This window comes from Pseudonaja textilis, chromosome 8 (assembly GCF_049901715.1).
Source record: "Pseudonaja textilis isolate UNSWEBS1 chromosome 8, rPseTex1.2, whole genome shotgun sequence".
Taxonomy (NCBI): Eukaryota; Metazoa; Chordata; class Lepidosauria; order Squamata; family Elapidae; genus Pseudonaja; species Pseudonaja textilis.
The window spans coordinates 52764774-52786395 of NC_141997.1; the positions used below are offsets into that span (position 1 = coordinate 52764774).

The 21622-nt window shown below is 46.0% G+C and overlaps 1 protein-coding gene across 1 annotated transcript; it reads right to left on the reverse strand.

Annotated features, from left to right (window-relative positions):
* Positions 1-1933: 1933 nt before the first annotated feature.
* On the reverse strand, positions 1934-20554 carry COG3 (component of oligomeric golgi complex 3). The gene is made up of 23 exons (XM_026720440.2): positions 20381-20554; positions 18613-18759; positions 17631-17692; positions 16998-17163; positions 15718-15792; positions 14392-14484; positions 13665-13790; positions 12469-12549; positions 11730-11773; positions 10498-10624; positions 9748-9839; positions 9409-9548; positions 8599-8759; positions 7924-8029; positions 7339-7463; positions 6825-6914; positions 6453-6573; positions 5557-5645; positions 5336-5470; positions 5023-5098; positions 4252-4379; positions 3669-3767; positions 1934-3460 (listed from the first exon to the last, which is right to left on the reverse strand). Exons 1-23 carry the CDS (start codon positions 20504-20506, stop codon positions 3431-3433), a joined length of 2439 nt encoding a protein of 812 aa, XP_026576225.2. The 5' UTR covers positions 20507-20554; the 3' UTR covers positions 1934-3430.
* Between the last annotated feature and the right edge of the window lie 1068 nt (positions 20555-21622).

The following is a 21622-nucleotide window of genomic DNA, read 5'->3' on the forward strand; positions in this document are numbered from 1 at the left end:
ATTTCAATCACCCTACTGGGTGTCCGTTACAAATACTAAAATCCTAATTGTCCTTTCATATGAAGGCCTCAGCTGGGCCGTTGCGTGGCCCTAAGCTCATTGTGTGGGGGGATTTCAGCGCTCTGGTGGGCGGGTTTAATCAGGATTGGCGCCATCGGGACATTCCCATCATCTGGCTCTGCGTGAACAGACGGGGCTCGGGGACTGGCTCGGAAAGGGCCTTGCAAACCAGCCTCCTTCCTGGGCGGGAGGTGGGCTCATCCCAGAGACCTGGCCTCCCTCTGCAGCCCGGTCCCCAGCTTCGTCTGCCTCTGGTTGGGCACACCCACGCTTTGTGATTGCTTCACTTAACGACTGTGTTGCCCGTCCATATTGTGTTTGCCTGTACCTCAGGTTAGGTAGTCCCCAAAGCTTCTGAGTTACTGCATCCGTTTTAAGGAAAGATGCGGCTTTGGTTTGGGCCGAAACATCCCTGCAGCTCTTCTGGCGTGGCTTTCGGAGAGCGTGGCTTTCCGTTTGGAGGGTTCCTTCCCGGCCTGCTTTCCTTGCAAGGTCAGCTGAGATTCCACCGCTCTGGAGACTTTGCCCTCTCCCTTTCTTCTTTTCTTTTCTTTTCTTTTCGATTGAGTTCTGCAGCTTCCCTTTGCTTCCCTCTTGGCGTATCCAGGCCAATTTCAGGAGCTCTTGAGAGCGTTTCCATAGCAATCGAGAGCCTCCGTGCTAAGTAAATGGGTTGCTCTTGGCAGAGGGTGAGCTTTGAACCTTCCGCCCAGAGGGTTGGACACCGTGGCCGGGTTGCGTCTTCCTCCAGACCGACCTTTGACGGCTCCTGTCTTAGGAGCTGCCCTCTGATCCCAGCCATTCCAGGCGGTGCCCCAACGTGGTTTGCAAACTGGTTTTAGGGAGCTTTGTGGATGCCGACATGATGCTTCATTGCTTAGAAGAGTTCTTGCTAATTCAACTGGAGGCGGTTAATAGTCTGACGTTTTTGGCGGCGCAGCTGTCAAGCAGGTTAGCCTGGTCTCAACAGCGAGGCCCTGGCCAAGCAGGCACAGCGGTGCCTTCCTTCTCTGCCTCGCATGAGGAGAGCACCGCTCCCTTCCCACTTTCCGTGGAGGGACGACCGAGAGCATCCTGCCGTGCTGCATTACCGTCGGGCTTGGAGGTGTCCCTGCTTCAGACAGGAAGGGGGTGCAGAGAGTGGAGAGGACGGCAGAAAAGATGATTGGAAGGCCTCTCCCTTCTATCCAGGACGTGTCAGATAAGCGATGCCTGAACCAGGTCCACAGCATTGTCTGGGCAGGGTGTGTGTGTGTGTGTGTGTGTGTGTGTACACATATATATATAGCAGGCACTTTCTCTCAGCCCTAGGAAGCAGGCAGCGGCAACCCACTGCCAAAATCTTGCCAAGAACACTTGAGGGTGAGGATGAATCCAGGCAGTTGCTTGGATTCAACAGGTCTCAAGACAAACAAACATACATTTTGAAAAAACGGATCCTGGCTGCAGATTTATTTGAATTTATCCTCTTCTTGAAGGGCTCAACTATATTTATTTGCCACCTAAATCTTTTAAAAAACATTTCTGAGGTGTTCTGGCAACCTTTTGTATCTCTTCTGTGTATTGTTTTTAATCACTTTAACTACATGCGCATAAAATAACTGGTAATAACCATGTAATTTTTTAACAGAACTTTTAAGGTTTTTTTTTCCTTTATACTAGTTAAGACGATATAACGCGTACTTTTCGAAAGGACCTAAAGAGAAGTTTTAATCGAGACAGCTATGCCGTGGAGAATATTTCTATATCTGCAATTAAGATCTTAAAGGCTTTAACAAGGTAAAGTTTCCTGAAGAATATTGGATAAAACAAAACCCGCCCAGAATAAGAAAGCAAACCTTTTTTTAAAAATGAGAACAAGATCACACAAAGATTAGAAAAATTATATACACTGTTTATTTAGCTAACTATCTGTACAGGTTATATTTTTATTCTGTGATTTGGAAAGTCACTGAATAATAAAATAATGTTAATGTTTGTAATAGAAATTCTCTGTTTTAGAAAGTAAAGCGTTTAAATTACCCACTTCCAACTTTAAGATACACTTATTCACATTCTATTCGATTGAAAATCTCTGTACTCAAAATTCACAGCTGATTATTTTACATATGTGTTTCACTTAACTAGCGTACCAATAACTGGATTAGAATAAAATCTGATGCCACTTATTTTCTAATGCTTACAAACATTGACTTCAGTTCTTTAAAATTAATTTATCTCCCTAAAGAATTGAAACATAAAAATTTTAAAACAGTATGAGTGTAATATTAAACAGAGCAATACAGAACAAAGTCTGGATTGTGCAAAACTTTTAGTATTTGAACTATTTTCTAAATACCAATTATTTTAAACAGAAAGATATATAAACACACCTCATTTAAAAATTACCTGGGTTCCCTGAACAATATAATGTTTTAATCTTACTTATAATACAATATATACTAGGTGTAAAATGCAAACTTCAATACTTCTCCACGCCTGGTAAAAATGCACAACAATCAGTTTAGAGACAAGGCATGTCTTTTTGTAACTTCACAGTAACAAACACACTGTTCTAATTCAAGGGCAGATTTAATTATGGGAAAAAATTGAGTTTGCTTCTGTTTTTGCAAGAGATCTTGCAGCTCTACACTTCAATTACATACTCCATTCTCCCAATCTTTCCACATCACATTTTCTACATATTAATTATGGATCAGTCATAACCTATTAAATGGGAATTTATTACAACCGCGCTGTATTTTCTGCATAAACTTGTGGACATAATTTTAAGGCAAGGCAATCTATTTGCCAGGAATAAAAACAATGTCAGCATTCATCAGTATAAAGGTTTTTTGGGGGAAAAAACCACTGGTATCTCGAAGTAGATTACATTAAGTGCTATACCTATACCATAATCTGATTATATGGCATCTTCCATAAATTCACTATTAGCATTTGCACTCTACAAAGTCTGACGATTTGTTGGCATGTATGAACAATATAATCACGCTCATTATTGGCAATATTACTTCGTTGGGAAGGCATGTATATACACTTCAAAGTGTTCCTGATGTACAGTTTATGAATAAAAGGCATCCGTTCTCCAAACTGCAGTTGTTCCAAATTATTTTAAGGGAGTTGGCAAAGCAGATCTTCTCTGGGTACGAAATGGAGCAGAGGAATGCAAGCAGGGGGCTGCTTTTCACCACAGTAGCTGCCGCCAGGAAGAGAGAGAGAGAGAGAGGCGCTTTCCACGAATCTTTAGGGATGCTTCTGAACTGGCAGAACAGCAGCAATCACTCTTCTCTCTCCCGCCTTCGAGGGATGGGAAGTGGGATCCTCTCCAACCACCACGGAGGCTACGAAGAAGAAGCCGTGTGAGCTTTGGCTACTTGGTTACTGACAAAAGGAGATTTACCTGAAAGACAAAGGCGGCTTTTTAGAAACACAAATAACTTCCTTGAAGATTCATAAAGCAAATGTCCATTTGCCATTTTTTCAGGAAATTAAAACTACCGGTGTCCCACAGCCATCCTTTCTACTTTCTCCCCATAAATGTTTGTACCTAAAAGTTTACTCCCAAAATAAAGGACAGATAGTTTTTAAAAGAGAAACGGTTAGATAACCTGTTCCATTGACGGACAAGCTATGATCTGGAGATCTTCGCTACTAAATTCTTCTTTTAGGACGGCATGCAGCTTCTGAAACGCCTGCTGGATATTGTTCTTAATGGAAAAGGAGAAGAAGAAAAAAAACACCTCGTGACTTCTTCATTCTCTTAAAAGCAACGTGTGCACCAATACCGAGCTCCAAGGTTGTGCCACAGTCCTCCGCGTAATCCGGCAAGCACTTAAGTCACACCACTCAATTCTCTCAGAGACACGTGCAGCCCCACCCAGGGGCTCGGGGGCCGATTTGGACCATTTATTTGAGATCCGCGGAGAGAGAAAGGAGCTAGCAGGGGAGAGATGGCGGGAACCACCGTTTCCAACTGGCTGTTTTCAGGTGCGTGGACTTCAACTCCCAGAATTCCCCAGCCAGGCTGTCCGGAAATTGCCACGTCTGAGAACCCTGGCAGGGCCAATCGTAGTAAAAGGAGGGACGGTGAGCAGAACAACGCAGAGCAAGGGATCCCGCGCAGGTTAGCACCCGAGTCGAGTGTGTTAGGCACATATTCACAAACCGCATCCGATGCTAGCCGAGACCTACCCTCACGGGCTTGAACAAGATGAATTCGGTGTCCTTGTTCGACAAATAAAGCGACAGGCTCTGTAAGGTTGGCGGCAGCTTCGTTTTTATTCTCTTGTAGGTGGAGGACACCAAGTCGTTGATCTTCGCTATGAATAAAAGACACAATGGCTCTCATGCTGCAGAGCTTCTCCTGGAACAGAATCTCTTCCCCCCCCCTTCTCTGGGTTTTAGAAGGCTCCTTTCCACTGACTATATTTCTATACACAAACCGACTCTCTAAAATCAACAACCACGTGTGGGGAAAAATACATTGAGGAATGCGATTACAAGCAATCCTTGGTTTATGGCTATAGAGTCCCACAATTTCAGTTGCAAGTTGTGATAGTTGTGAAGCTAGTCACCAGGTGACCAGACTTGATTTTATGACCCTTTGTTTTGCAGGGGTTGTTAAGGGGACAGGGCAGTTGCTAAGCAAACCCATTGCTTTGTAACGGGGGTCTGTTGTAACTTCAACAGGTCGCTAAGTGATTGGTCGTAGGTCAATTCTTTCTGTGGGATGGCGGCTGAAAAGGACCAAGCAGGCTTACGAGGGGTTCAACTTCAAGATACAAAATCCATTTCTTCTATTAATGCTAAATTTTACATAATTAAATCGAAAAGAGGTGGCAGCTGATCGGAGAGCAACCCAAACCAAATAAAACCTGCCACAGTGATTTTATTTAAAAAGCCTTCAAAATCAACAAAGCTCAGAGGCGGATCGCAGAGTTTCCCGCGGCTGGAAAAAGCTACCTGGTTGGGCCCAAGGCTGCTGTGAGAGATTGTACTTGGGACCCCTCTGAGAAGCCACCGCGGTCAAGGCTGAAACCTGAAGGAAGGAGGGGAAGAGGAGGAGGAGGAGGAGGAAATACGCGTGAAATAGGCTTATAATATTCCGTAGAAAGCCCTTCAGCTGGCTCAAAAGGTCCCTTCAGCCCTGGAGCACGTTAACTGGCCATCCAGCAGTGAACCTGCCCGTTCACAGGCTCCCTCCCTCCCCCCCTCTCTCCCTCCCCCCTCTCTCTCTCTCTTAGAATAAAAACAAAATTTCTAGTCCTTTTAATACCTTTGACAGAAACTCCTGCAGGGGCTCGACAAGCTGCTGGGTCTGCTGCTGAATGAACTGCTCGCAAGCCAGCTTGAGGTGCCGGTCCACGTCCTTCTTGGAGTTGATGTAGTGCTCCCTGATCTCTGGCGTGCCCTGCGAGGGGAAATTTGGAATGTGCCACAGCCCCAGCGTGATTTTCCCAGGCAGGGCTGGCATTTTGTAGGGAGCCTCCTTGTTACCTCCAGCAAGAACTGTATGATTGCATTGTTGCTACTTAGTCTGAAGAAGTGGGGAACCGTCATGGGATTCAGGATTTTAAAGGCAGCATCTGAGAAAAGAGAACCGATTTAGTAAGGAATATTTATGAATATTTGTGTTATGCATTCAAGTCGAATGGAACTTCTAGGAATCCCCATGTGAATTTTGAAGACCACGTAGAGATCCCAGGCTTTCCATGCATGGCAGCACGTGATTTTGATCTTTCCTTAGTAACTTCCAGCCTCTTGACAATCCCCAAGGTGCTTTTTCTTCAGGCGGCGACTGGACTTTCTTGTTTGTCCTTTGAGGACGTTTCGTTTCTCATCCAAGAAGCTTCTTCAGCTCTGACTGGATGGTGGGGAAGGGAAGGACTGATTTATCCCCCTTGTAATCGTGTCAGCGTGTGAGTTCCCTGGGAGAGAATCACTGAGGCCACTTGGAGGTTTTCCCGTGTCCTCCAGATCCCCCGAGTGGGGCAAATGGGTGGGTCGCGGGGGGACCCCTCCTGGTTCTGGAGCCTCCTTGGAACTGCAGAAAAGCCCCTTTGGGACAACCGTGGCCTGGGTGACGGGGAATTTCTCCACAGAGATTCAGCCTAGTGGCAAGTTTTTTGACCGAAATGCCCCCGTACTCATAAACCATACAACGCACTACTCATTATCCGCCCATTCCAACGTCTGACCAAACGCACCCACTGTGGAGGAGGAAAGGCAGGAAGGCTGAACTTCCAGCCTCGCCAGCTTCTGTTAATGCAGCCTTGTGAGTCGCTTTAGCTGACCCAGTCCTGTTTCCCGCCTGGCCTCGATCCGGAGGAGGAACACACTTTGGGTTCTCACCCCTGCTGAGCTTGGGGCGTCTTCAACGCCAACTCAATTACCTCTGGTTTTCTTCAGATCCAGCGAAATTTCCTTAATGGTGAATTCGGTGTGGAAGGGAGCAATTTGCTCACGGAGAATCAGAAGGTGCTTTATGAGAAAAAGCTGCCCGTCGATCTGAGTCTAAATTACAACAACAACAACAACAACAGCGTCAGAGGTCAAGGCAGGCGGACACAAGAGGACTGACCTGTCACTGACAAAAATCCAGCCAGAAGCAGCTTTGAGGCCACGCAGAGAGGTCGGGACGGGAGGCAAACTGGACGGAGCCCCCTTTCCTCAGAGCAAACCCCTCTGCCCCACCCCCACTTGAATGCCCCTGCCAAGGACTCCCCCTCCCGCCCCCCTGCTCCTGACCAGCGCTTGTACCTGACCTTGCTTTTAGCAATCGAGTCTGCAGCCGCCAACAAGGACTGTATGCAGGCCGACAGCGCCTCCTGCGACAATCCTTGGAAGACCGTTCCCTGGAGAAGGGGAGGGAGGGGGGGGGCAGAAGGTTATACAGCTGGCACCTTCCCTTTACCCGGTTAAGTGTGATTTATTTACCCAAACCTATCAGGCAATAAACCTGAAACAACAGGGCGAGTTACTAAAAGATTTACGTTATTCCACACAATAAATAGTAGTAGTAGTAATTATAATGATGATGATAATGCTGAATTTATCAGACTTCAGTGCCTTGATTCTACAAAAAGCCACCCTACTTGGAACAGCTTATATCCTCCGATGCTACCTGAATAGTTCCTAGGTCCTTGGTTAGGACTTGAGCTGTTGAGCTACCAGCCAGCCCCAAAGGCCGTGAATCTCACCAAAGATTTAATAATAATAATAATAATAATAATAATAGTAGTAGTAGTAGTAGTAGTAGTGGTGGTGTTAACTGCTTACATCGATGCACCTGTAAAGCTTGGAGAGGCAGACCAGGGTCCTCCTCACGGTGGGGTACCACATCCCGTGGAGATCCGCAGGGGAAACGGAGTTATGGGCTCTCGGACTACAAGGTCCCAGCGTATCTGCAAATGCGGAAGGCGGGATGGTTTAGGTGCATGTTTCAGCCTTGAAGAAGTGTGGATTTCAACTCCAGAGCCCCCCAGCTGGCCCTCCTCCAGGTGCTTCGGGAAATGTTGGGTCGCCAGGGATCACCTGTGTACCACACCCTAGTATGAGATCTACCGTACTAAGAGCGAAAGGAAGGCTCTGCCCTTCTCTTCTCCCCTCAAGGCCATTCCCAATGCCTTCGGACTGAAGCACCGGGCTCTTTCCAGGCGCGGCAAGAATCCGCCATTATCCTTTAAACCAAACAATGTCCAGAAAACAACAGCCTAAAGCAGTGATCCCTTCAGCCAAGCCAACGAGGCGGCTTGCGTTTGTTCCCCTCATGGCCTTTCTAGACGCTGAGAATCGGTGTCCAAATGCAACTGCTACCAGTGGGCTTTTTCAAGGACACAACTTTGCACAACTGCACATACATACCAAGTTTTACCTCGCTGCAGCTGTCTGGATCTTCCTGCTTTGCAGCTGTCGAGGAAGCCTCCGCGTGCGATTTCTTCTCTTCCTCTTTTAAGCTCTGGGCAATTTGCTGCCATGAAAAATCCATTTTGTGAAGGAGCCCACAAAAGACGTTTGGCTATTTTATTACTTGTTATAATTATCTTAACCCAATTCTCCCCCGCCACTCCTCCGTGTTGATCTCCCTCAGTACAGACTGACTCTGGAATGAAAGATCTTTCTGCAAAAATAATGTCTGGGGTGGCAGAACTACTGGCTGAAATTACACTGAATCTTATTTAGAGAATATCATTTTTGTTCGATATCCGCCAATACCGGCATACAAGAAAGCCACCAATCCAGAGTGTCCATTTTGCTTCATGACTTACGACTGAAACTGCAGGGCCAATTGTAAGTCGAGGACTATCTCTATGTATACACGGGTTTAGTTGTCCACATAGACAGAACTTTGGGCCGTTTTCTCATGAGCTTCTCAACCCCGTTCCAGGCCCTGAGCCCAGCGACAGGGCAGTGCTGGAGGCCTCCTGGTAATGTCATTTTAAAAGCACAAACGAACCAGCGGCGCCTGCCGGGCTCCTCATCCTTCTGTCAAGGTGATGCCTTGTCTTCCTCTGCAATGCCCCCCCCAACCCCCCTTACCTCCATCATTTCCAACTTGGCAGGATAGGCCAGGTCCCCGGGGGCAGGCTTGTAGCCCAGAATGTCGGTCTGAATGTAGATGTGGGTCCTGTAAACCAGCCGCTCTTGAACATCCTCCAGCATCTGCTTCACTCCGGCAGCGAAAGCCCCCAGCTGCTTCACTGCGAAGAGAAAAAATACCAGAGTTCTCCCTCTCTCCAACTTTCTCCCAGTCACCATAAAAGAGGCACTAGGCGGGAGCTTTCTCAGCCGCGGCAACTGGAGGGCCCAGAATTCTCCTGCCAGCCACGGGATTCATGGGCTCTTAGGTCCACAGGTCCTCAAAGTCGCCAAGGCTGAGAAACGCTACTCTAATCCTACCCGGACGAAAACGGCTCTGCCCTAAAGTTCCTGGTCTGAATTTAGGAATGATCTCTAGTGGTAAACGTTCTTTATTTGCCATTCTGTTTCATTTTCCAACTGGGGAACAAGGAACTGCCTCTCCTTAGAATGGACGGACTTCCAAGAATAGAACCAGAACAACTTTTATTTGTATACGTTTATCTAATAATGTTAGTTACTAATGTTAAGATTGGTGGTGTGTGTGCTGCAATGTCCTTGCGGTTGGTTGTGTCTGGGGGAATCTCTGCGGGGGGCATAATTTTGAAACTGGGTTATAAGGAGCTCTGTGTGTGTGTGTGTGTGTGTGTGTTGTAACTCTGAAAGGTTGCTAAGTGATTGGCCACCAACTGAGGACTTCCTGTGTTCACACTATCCAGTCACGTTTAAAATGCCTGCCCTTATTCGGATTGTTTTGATTCTTATACTCACCGTTGTTTTGCACATGATCTTCCAGCATTTCATTTTTAAGGATCCCGCAGAGTTCAGACAAGGTTTCCAAATGAATTACGTGGATGATCAGGGGCCTCAAGACGTCATACAATGACAAGCACAGCTTTTCCAGAAGCTCACTAAAAAAAAAAAGAGAGAGAGAGAGAGAGAGAGAAGAACAAAGACACCAAAAGATCAGAAATGTTCATAAATGCTTTTCCACCCAGAGGGGAGACCAAGGGCACCCAGCAAAAAGTGGACGAATGAAATGGGTCATTTCGCTCCCCACTGCTGGTAGGATTTGGTAGGAGAAGCGATACTGTGACATGGGTCACCTACTCCAGTTTGGGTGTTGGTTTTGTGAAGAACTCGTCAAACAGCTGGTGTTCATCCTGGCACACGTGAACCATGAAGGCACAGCCGCTTCGTACCTGAAGTCCGTCACAAAGAGATGCTTGGTTAGACACAGGCTGGTTAGCATCCCTGAACCGGTTCCCCTTCATGCTGAGATGGGGCCTGGGTGACTCCCGCCTTGGCAGGTAGGGAGACGGTCGTGAGGCAGCCCTGGAGTCACACCGCGCGCGAGCTCAGCCCTGGCTTCTCTGCTTCTTCCCTCGCAGGCTTCCATTCACGGACTGGATTGTTACCCAGTGCCATGAAAAGAAACGCTGCCCGCAGTTTCAGTCAAGATATAGATCACTATTGCAACTCAAGTTAGACAACGCAATTACTCAACTGACGCCACTCAAGTGTTAGCCAACATTCATGAATTAGTTCTCTCTCTCTCTCTCTCTCTCTCTCTCTGGGGTCTTCCAAACCACAGTGAATTAAAAAGGTGTTTGTCTATAAGCAAATTGGCCAAATAAAAGCAAAGTCCACCAGGCAGTTTTGATCTCTTTTGGAATTGTTAAGAAAAAAACGGGCTTGCTGCATGATAAAACTGAGAGAAAAAAATGCACGTCACTGAGAATAATATACACATGTGAGCAAAATATTTTTCTCTTAAATTCAAAAGGAGCCAACATTTCATTTAAAAAACAATGAAAACGCAAAGACAGAAAGATAAAACGGAAAAAAACAAGACTTTACCAGAGCGCAATGATCTCTGTTGTTTCGATTAGTTAATTCTGTGACCGTGCTGGTGATGCTAGGCCCCAACAGGTGTTCTCTCTGATTGAGGTAACAGTGGTGGATTTCACTTAATAGTTGCCGGTATCTAGACAAAGGGGGGGGGGAGAGAAAAATAATGCAATTCAGAGAGAAACGAAACTTTACAGGTAGTAAACTAACTACATTTTATACGGCCTCTTTTCTTTTCTGCTAAGAATGAGCAGTGAAAGGGGAATGTCTTTTTGGGGCCGGCAGTCATTCACATGACTGAAATTACGTAGCCAACCAGCGAGAAACCACAGCGCAGCCATCGTGCCATTTTCAAGGTTAGGAATAATTTTAAAGGCCTCTCAGTCATCTCCACAGGGTTTTTTTTCCTTTTTAAACTCTGGAAATAGACAGCAATCTGTGTCCTCACCCGCTTACGAGGCGTGGCCTTGCTCAGTCACTTAACAAATAGTCCCCAGCACAGAAAACCACAGACTTTCAGCTTAAAACATAAACAAGTGAAAGATTGCTTGCTTCCATTCCGTGGTTAGAAGCGAAAGAAAGGAATATAAAGTTCACTTCTTTGATCGTGGCTAAAATATGGATTAGTTTTATAACATTCTGGAAACCTTTATGGGCTTTTTTCCAACATTTGGACAGAAATGACAACCATCTTTGGACTGGTCATTGTATTGGGGGAGGTGGCGCTATCCGGTGAAGCCTGCGTACAATCGCACAGGGGATGAGAGGAACCATTCATCTGCCTCTACTTTTTGCAAGGAAGATTGGGAATCACTTCTCTATTCTTTTTCTCTTTTCCTTTTTGCACTTTGTATTTCTTCTTTTCTATTCTTTTTTTCTTCTGATTTCAGTTTGCACAGGTTTCCAGCACTGTAAAACCGTTTAATGTAAAGTACTTTCAAAAAGAAAAGAAGAGGCCCAGGGCTGCTTAGGGAGAATTCAGCAACTTTTGGGAATATCCTGGGTGTCTCTGTCTCTCTCTCTCTCTCGCTTGCAAAGCCATCAAGCAGGGGTTTGAACGGATGGGGCCAAAGGGAAACCGAGGCCTGCCCCCCCCCCCCCGGGACCACAGGTGGGTCTCCCCAACCAGGCCTGCTGTACTCATGGAGAGAATGAGAATCGGGTGGCTCCTTCTTGGGCCTCAATCCACACAACAGTATTTTGCATTCATTTTAATATAAAATGCTAGTAAATCTACATACTCCGGCATTTTCTCAGATCGTTGCTCGATTTGTTCAAAAAGTGTCTAAGGAAACAAGGAGGGAAAAAAAAGACAAACGATCCGTCATAAAGCTTTCCCGTTTCAACCGTTTTCTTTTGGTTCAGTTCAGTTACCCTGAATCCTCTCTGCACTCCAAAAGAGACTCTTTTCTGAAGAAATACTTATAAATTTCCCATGTGAAACATCTTGCCTTCCTGTCTTTCTAGAGTAAATGGGTTTTTTTTTCTGCAATCCTATTAATTCAAACCTCCCAGTCTTTTAAAAGGTGACAGGTTAGGTATAATTTCATGACCCAGGAGTGAAAGGATATAAAATCCCAAATTGGAAATCCAAATATGATTAAAGCAGCTAATTCCAGAGACTAAGAGATAGTGAAGCAAAGCCAATGCAACAAAAGTTTGACTCAAGTATATGTGGAGAGGATGTACTGGCTGTCAACTGCGACCTTGCCAAACGGACCAACATCGCAGTGTTCTGATACACCCAAAGGCCCTACAGCGGAAGCATTTCCACCACCCACCACCCACCCTTTGGCCAGAGACCCAACTTCGGGACCTGGAGGTCAGCACTAACTGCCTTTGTCAACCTTCGAGGTATCCCAGGAAGCGTAGAGGCCTATATAAGCCAAACTAGTACGTTTTCTTTGAGCATAAAAGCAAATAGTCTTTCTCAATAATGTTGCATTCCTTCTATCCGTCTCCCTCCACTGTTCGACCTACCCGGACTTTGGGTGCAGCAGCTCTGAACTTCAGATAAAACAAAGTAAAGGCGTTGTCTGAATTTGGAGCCAGCAAAGGATCCTAAAAGAAAGAAAAAGTTGTCTACACACTGTGTTATTGCACCACACACACACACACACACACACCCACACCCACACCCACACACACGAACACAATACAGAAGCCTGATGATGGCAGATGAGATTCTGCCGAAACGTTGCTACAACTTTAAAAGCACAACTACAATGACGTGGGAAAATACCCGAACAAAGCTGAATGCCATACATGTAAGTACCTGCAAAAACTTAAGAAAACATTATATATATAAGTACCCGCAAAAACTTAAGAAAGCATATATATTATATATATAAGTACCCGCAAAAACTTAAGAAAACATATATATTATATATATATATATGTTTCTTAAGTTTTTGCCGGTACTTACATGTATGGTATTCAGCTTTATCCGGGTATTTTTTCACGTCATTATAGTTATGCATTTAAAGTTGTAGCAACGTTTCGGCAGAATCTCATCTGCCATCATCAGGCTTCTGTATTGTGTTCGTCTGTGAGTCAGACTTTCACAGCCGTTTCAGTTTTAAATTTGGTGCTAGCCTACTGCTGTGCCAGAATGGTTTTTTTTTTCTTCATCCTGATTGGTTGGGAGTCTTGGTCTGTGTTTATTGGTCTTGGAGTTTGCTGTGTTCTGCTTGATTGGTGTTTCTAATATCTTCTGTCTGTTTTGTGGCTTTTTTTTTGTCTTGGTTGGCTGACAACATTGTGTTTCCTGTATTGGAGGCCTTTAGTGCGGCTTGGCTCCAAGTAAATGGACGGCTATCATTTGTTAGGAAGCTAGGTTTCATCTGGGTGCCTGGTTGGGGTGTGTTTGAGCTGGAGGTATCAGGGGGGATCTGTTTGTGCCCAGGTGTTTGCCTGGCTTGTGGTGTGGAGATTTTTTTGTTTGTCACTCTCTTTGCCCTGAATGTGAATCATAGCACAGTGGAAAGGGGTCCCGGGTGAACAGAGAACACCAAAGGTAGGTATGGATTTCACCCCACAGAAAAACGCACCATTTGGCCAAAAAAACGCTGCCCATCCTTGCGCCACCAGTAAGGCATCGTTGAGGCCATTTGTGCAGACGATTCCCTCTGAACACAGATGTAACCCTATTGAATGTACATGAGCTGATAGCGTACCCTTTTCATTAACTGATTTGTGAGGTTCTGCAGGGTGTTCACCGCGTATGCTTTCATAAGATGCACCGCTTTAGAAAGACACTGGTTGCACTTTGCCAGATACACAGCGCAGTCCCTAAAATTTGGCTGCAAAAGAAGGAAAGGGCGTTAAGCAAGAGTGATAAGTAAAAAAGTGAAATAATAATAAGGGATTGATGGATTTCATGCTTCAAACTGAATGTGCAGAAACATTCTAGATAATCAAAGTTCCCCCCTGCACCAAATTAAAAGCAAGCAAAAACGTCATATTTGCTATAGACCTAAGTCAGGGGTATCCAACCTTGGCAACTTCAAGACCTGTGGATTTCAACTCCCAGAATTCTCCAGCCAGCATGGGGATGGATGGATGGTTGGATGGGAAATTCTGGAGTTGAAGTCCACCGGTCTTGAAGTTGCCAAGGTTGGACACCCCTGAGCTAACTACTGAAAAAAAGTAAAAGGACACATTCTTTGGCCTGGAAGGCAAATATCCGTTATATTGCTCTATCCTCCAGACAGAAATTAGTGAAATGTTTTTATTTATCTAATTTATACACTGCCCATCTCACCCTCTCGGTGACTCTCCACACAAAGTCCACGCAGAGATGAAGAAAAATGGAAAAGATGGCAAGAGTGCCTGGAAGCCGCCAGTGATGTTTAAAGCAGTCTGGAGGAAGAGGAGGAGGAGGAGGAGCGGCGCGATACTTACATGGGAGGACACATAGGCTATGCAGTCGTCCAGCTTGTTCAGCATCGAGATGAAGCTTTCACTGCTGACAGACAGCGTGGGAGAATTCAATTTCTTATTGGAGGCAAAACAAGGAATAGAAGTCATTACAAATGCACACCCGAAGAAATCTTGCTTTAGTACCATTATTACACAATATGCTTTCCAGTGTTTAAAACAATACACATTATTTTCTACCATTTTAAAAACCCTTTCAGTATTCTCTTTGGAACGGCGGTTCTTAATCTCCCTTTCCCACCTCTCGTCAACGTAGAAGAATCAGGAGCCACAAACCGCGGTCCTTCAAGGGCATTCTTGGACAGAATGCCGGCTGGCGTATCTCTAGGCGGGCAAGACCAAGAGGCTCTGAGCAGAACAGAGGGGCTGGAGGAGGAGGAGGAGGTGGAGGAGCCGATGGGAGTGCCGTTTGCCGCCTCCTGCCAGTTCCCCCCACCACCACCACCCCAGACTGGTCAGAGCTGTCTGTGAAGGTCACGAAGGGCCATCCCGTCCCTGCAGGATGCTGTAACTTTGGGTCGCCCTCCCCAATGGTGAGCCCAGGGACACTGCAGGGGCTGCTGCAACTCTCAGAGCCCGTTGTGGGTCCCTCCCGCCTCGCTCAGCACCGGCTCTGAAGGGCGGCTGGAGGAGTGCTGCACCTTGCCCAGGCCCCGCCTTCTGCCCCAGAGCTCTCCAACCTGGCTGGAGAATTCTGGGAGTTGAAGTCCACAAGTCTTAAAGTTGCCAAGGTTGGGGACCCCCGATCTACCCTCTCTTGCCTTGTGTTTCCATTTCAGTGCATCTCAGGCTTTTCCTCTTTTGTTGTCTTTAAGGAGCCTCTGTGGCACAGTGGTCAGAGGGCAGCACTGCAGGCTCCTTCTGCTGACTGCCGGCTGCCTGCAATTTGGCAGTTCGAATCCCACCAGGCTCCAGGTTGACTCAGCCTTCCCTCCTTCTCAGGTGGGTAAAACGGGGACCCCGATTGTTGGGGGCAAGAGGCTGACTCTGTAAACCGCTTAGAGAGGACAGTGAAGCCCTGTGAAGCAGTCTATAAGTCTAAGGGCTCTTGCTATGGCTATTAAAGATGAAATTAGAATCTTCCAAAGGGCAAAGGCTTACCCATGTTTTCTTGAACCAAAGTTTTAATGAGTTCTGTGTACATTTCTTTATTACATTTCAACCATAAAACACAAATTATTAAATGAGAACTAATTAAACTTCTTTATACGCTTTTAGAAAGAACTTCAAATTCAGAGACTGGGGCTTTTTTTTTAAAGAAATGGTGAGAAGCTAAACAACTGTACCTACTGTATTAATATTTTCCAGTTCAATGAAATAGGACAGTTTCTGGTGAATATTTTCTGCCAGGTCCACAAGCTCCGACTATTTAAAAAGAAATGAAATATTTATTAGCAGGTAATTAAAAGCATGTTATCTCAACACGGAATTGCCTCTTAAAAAGCACAGGTGATTGATAGGTTATTAAGTTTATATTAGCATTTTAGTATGGTTCCCAACATTTCATCCCGATATAAACTTGGTATGACAGTGTTACATGGAGGAGAATAAGAAACTATTGGAAGTAAATCAATCATTTCTTAATTCATAATTCAGATCCAGGTAGCAAAAGCTGCACTAGAATGAGACCCAGTTTGACGTCAGCATCCCAGTGCTGGCCTACAATCCAGGAGATAGGGAGCTGTAGGCTTCCCTTCGACAAGAAAGCAGCTGGATGTCTTTGGGCTCGTCCCTCTCACTCCACCCACCTCACAGGGTTGTCATAGTGGGGGAAATAGGAGGCAGGAATATTAGGTATGTTTGCCGCCTTACTCATATATTAATTGAATTCTTTATTGCCACTGTACGTATATACACAGCATACACATACAACGAAATTCACATAATACCCAGAGACGACACCCAACACACATGCACACATGACAATCCCCAAGCACACCCCACCGCCACCTGCCAAAATTCCCTGCCCCCTAAAAACACACAAGCCTCCACACAACAGACCAAGTAATCCTGTCCAACAGCTCACTGACGGTGGCCCTTAAGTTGTTAAGTGCAATTATAGCTCTGGGATAAACATTGTTCAGGAAACGTATGGTCCGAGTTTTAATTGTTTAATATATAAGGTAAACGTAAAGGTTCCCCCTCGCACCTACGTGCTAGTCCTTTCTGGCTCTAGGGGGCGGTGCTCACTTCCGTCACAAAGCCGAAGAGCCAGCGCTGTCGGAAGACGTCTCCGTGGTTATGTGGCCGGCAGGACTAAATGCCTTCGAAGGCTCATGGAACGCCGTTCCCTTCCCACCAAAGGGGTCCCTATTTTCCTACTTGCATTTTTTTACATGCTTTCGAACTGCCAGGTTGGCAGAAGCTGCTGGGACAAGTGACGGGAGCTCACTCCGTGATGCGGCGCTTGGGATTCGAACCACTGAACTGCCGGCCTTTCTGATCTACAAGCTCAGCGTCTTAGCCACTGAGCCACCACGCTAGACTTCTCCAAAAGACCCATTCCTGCCTTTTGGGCCTTGGGACATGAGAAGTGTCAGCTTATCTTCTGCCATTCAACTCTGGGTTACCTGCTCTTTGAGCAGCTGCTCGCAGGCTTCGTGCAGGGTCCCTGTTTTGGTTGAGACAAAGAGGTATTGTTCCTGCAGGGACTTTAGGTGCTGAAGAGCGCAATTCACATCATTCAGGATGGCATCACACTGCTCTTCAAATCCAGCATAAGCTGTCCTGGCCAGCCTTGGAGAAACACACAAACCACAGCGCCTTTTAGCCACCTGTAGCAGCAGCAGCAGCCGGAGAATTGATAACACCGTGCAGAACTTTTGGACTGCCTGTTGTACATACAGCTGCTGTGTGCAGTACACAACGCATGGCAATTCTTTGTATACCATGCTTCATTTGGAAAACTAGATCACAGGGCAAGGGAGATGGTTAAAAAAAAAGGAAACTAGAAAAGGAAACAGGTTCACTAGAACAATCGAGAGAAAATAGCTTTGTAAACTAGAGAAATAACAGAATATACCAAATGAATTTTAAGATTCCAAATTTTTTTGTTGAATACATGAACTAAAGGAAGAAAACAATGCTAAGTGTACAAGATATTGGAGGAATTAAATCTTATATCAGCTGCTTCAGTCATTATTGATGGATACTGCACATTATCCATTATTGATATTGCAATTAAGTAAAATATATATACATACCGGTATTTGGTCTCCTCATCTTGGTCCATCTGTGTATGAAGTTGATCAAACCACGAGAAGAACTAGACCAATGAAAGGAGAAAGCTCTTTAAAATCACCCTGAACTCAGAAGAAGCTGACAATTTCATTCTCTTTATTGTTTGCTGTTGTCTAAAAATATTGAAGAAATATTTTAGGAGAGGATTTATCAAATGTCAATCAAACTGCGTTTTCTCCCTCCCATTCAATCACGTCCATTTCTTGGATAAGGGCTTGAATTTTTCTGGGCAAGTTTTCCCACAAGTGGTTTGCCATTGCCTCCTTCCAAAAGTTGACGGAAAGTGACTAACCCAAGATCACTAGCTGGCTTTGTGGCCAAAGCAGGACTGGAACTCAGAGTCTCCCAGTTTGTAGTCAGGCATCTTAATCACTACTCCAAACTGGCTCTCAACTAGTATTACTATTATCACTTATTTGCATAAACTTGTCATTTCTTCCCTCCCAAATCTCAGCATTCACTTTTCCTCCCATTTTCACCCAAGCCAAAGGGAGTGAAATTTACTCCATCGACGTCACTTGAAAGCCCACTCTGGGGTTCTGGGGGCAAAGCAGATGCCTCAGGCCTAAGGTCATCGGACTCCTTAAAATGACCCAGCTGAAGAAAAGAGAGACAAATGCACCAGCCATCCGGGGACTGCGTATTTCAGTCCCAAATCTGGCACTGGAAAGCTAACGGCCAAATCAGTCATTAGGGCTGCGCAGGGGATATGAATCTGCAAAGGAAAAGATAATTTGCTTGCAGCTGCAGCCATCCAAACCTCTTTAAATCAAAGTCATCTTTTCCTGGTTCTGGCCAGTCAAAGAAAGACACAAATTCTCCCTGTGTGATCTAAGTCACCTTTTCTTGTGCTACTGAACTTCTGCACAACTACTCAAGTGCGTGGTTTTTTTGTATTATGACCGGAATCAGAGAGCACTTGCAGTTTCTTCGTTTCCTTTTTACCTGCTGCGCCGTTTCAATTCTTTCATTTTCCATACCAAAAGAAGAGAATCCTTTCAAGAGAATGTTCTCTGTAGACTCTGGCAATGTGGCTGTGAGCGTCACTGTTAACGATGGCTGGACAAGGCTATTTAAATCTTCTATGGGCAGCTGTTAAAAGGGGGGAAAAAACTATTCAGTTGCCATCCTGTGAAGCTCATGAGTCTCCTGGCAGTTGACAGTATTGTACAAGTAAATCATGTCTGCTTGCTAAGTGATAAAATATGGAAGTGAAGTCTTTAAATACTATACATATACATACAATGTACACATTCAAATGGAGTCATATTTAAGTAACAAGGGAGAATCAGACCCTGATAAACACACCCCAATCCTTGCGTAGCAATAAGACTCACTGGGTCCAAGAGCCAAACTGTAATATTAAACTGCAATTAACATTCAGATCATGCTAGAAAGCCAAGCTGCGTAATTTTACCCATGTAATCTTGACATCCAAAATTCCAAGTAATATTGATATAATTTTCACTTTGCTTTCCCTAGTTTCTGTACATTAACCTTTCAAAATAGTAAGAGTGTCAATAACGTCTAATCGTATTGTGTGTAAACAGTACAAATGAATCAGGTTTGCAACCCAATGACGGAGAATCTTTGTAGCTCAGGGTTGAAATGAGGGGGGGGGCGGGGGGCTCTGAGACTGGCGGTTTTCTTGCAGACGTTTCATGACCCAACTAGGAGGCATCCTCAGTGCCGGGAGGCTTTGCTAGAGCAAACCCCACTCCCCCCCTTCTAGATCGATGATGGTGGTGATGGTGAGGAAGACAATGTCAGCCATCTGGTCGCGTATGGCTCTTGGTGCTTCTCTCCCCAATGTCTGATCTTGGCCCTTGGCTTTGCTTTTCCAAAGGTCGCAAAGGGGATCACGTGACCCTGGGAATACTGCAGGAGTCAAATATGAGTTGGTTGCTAACCGTCTGGATTTTGGATCACATGACCATGGGGATGCTGCAACGGTCATAACTGTGAAAAAACGGCCATAGGTCCCTTTTTTCAGCGCTGTTGTAACTGAATGGTCGCAAAATGAACTGTTGTAAGTCGAGGACTACCTGTAACCTTTCCAAACAGTGTTTGCAGGTAGTCCTTGAGTTACCACCATTCGTTTAGTTGACTATGCTGCGTCTTTTGAGTCCTTCCATGCTGTCCCTGGCTGGGGGTCGGCTTTGAGGCTGGGCAGCCACCCTCTTCTTTGGCGGCCGCTAATTCCTCCCAACTATCACCGCTCCCTCCAGGGAACCCCCCACACACACACCGGGCGTGGCAGGGGGAGGAAGAGAGACGCCCCTTCTGACACGGGGATGGTGTGATTGATGATCAGGATGAAACGCCGAGTTGGGCAGTGAAAAGCCTGCAAGGAAACAACCAGGCTCAGGTTTACAACAAAAGTGGGGGGGGAAGAGAGGGCACCCCGGGAGTCCCCGAACTTGGCAGCTTTAAGGCTTCTGGACTCCAACTCCCAGCACCCCCCCCCTCCTCTTCCAGGAGGCAGGTGAGCTCGGGAATTCTGGGAGTGGGAGTCCGCAAGTCTCTTCTTCCACTTGCCAGTTCGGACGCCCCGAGGGGGCCCTCCTTCCCCCCCGACCTCCTCCCAGGCCCTTCCGCGTGGCTTCCTTTCCCCCGGCCCAGCCTGCTGCAAGGGCAAGCAGCCATCCCCTCCCTCCGGATCCAGGCGAAGCGGGAGCCCCGGCGGGCGCTGCCGGGGCGGGAGCCAGCCTACCTCGGGCGGAAGGGGCAGCCCCGGCGAGGCCGCGCGCAGCTCCAGCACCGAGTCCCGCTGCCGCTCGCTGAGGGGCGCCAAGGGCCGCTCGGGGCGCTCCCACCAGCTCAGCCGCTCCGTCGCCATCCTCCGTCCCGGAAGCCCGCAGTGCCGACGGGGCGGAAGAAGAACCCCGCCGGCCTACGGAAGCCGACGCAGACAAACATCCGCCGGGAGCGGAGCCACTTCCGGTGTCCGGAAGTGGGTGGCGAGCGCGACCCTAGACTTGCGAACGTGAGAGTGATCTACGGAGGACGATTTCAAGCCCGCTCTGCAGTTATTTGGCACGCAGTTCTTTGCGTTTCCCTCCAAGAGGGTCATTTCCTCGTCGCCCCCCGAAATGCCTGCAGGGCACCCCAACATTGCCCTCCCCCCCAGTTGCTATTTGGAGGAGGGGGTGCCCCAAAATCCAAGGGAAGAATGAGGCTAATGCCTATGGAGGCTCTCATTCATCCGGAGGGCATGGATTGTCCCAAAGGCGCTTTTGTTTTAAAGGCAACTGATAATTCTTAAAAGAAAAAGAAAACGTTTCTCAAAGAAAAATCGGGAATTTTTCAGCTGTCTTTCAAATAAAATCACCCTTGGGGCTCTCAAGGCTAATAACATTTATTTAGGTATTTATTTACCAAAAACAGAGAGGATGCATTGGGTCTCAAGGTGAGAGTAACAGGATTTTAAAATCTTTAAAAAAAAAAAAAATTTTAAAAAGATAAAACAGTTTCAAGTTTGAAGACTAGTAGCACTTATTCATTCATTTATTAAAAATAGGAAACAAGTCGTATTTATTTTGGTTTTCAAAATAAACGTAAGGTTTGTTTGATGGGAAACAATGGGCCCCAATACGACAGCATTTGTTTAAAGACAAACAGAGGAAAGAATGAGTTTCAAGGCCAATAGAGTTTGTTTACTTGTTTATTTTTTAAAGAAACAGGCTAAGAGCGTTTATTTAGCTGAAGACCCCAGCTGAGCCGTCTTGGCATTCTAAGCTGCAAAGTGGGTTGTCCTTCCATATCAATCCGAATACTACTTCCATTAAGAAATGCAACATATTTTATATGATAAAAAGGTTTACATTTGATAATTATTAACAGCAAACAAGAAAAAACATTATCAAGCCAGTCCATCCAGAATTTTCCAGAGGCAAAAAAATCCCAAGTATATTCCCACTAAAATTCTCCCTTTAGAGAGAATTATTAGAGTAGA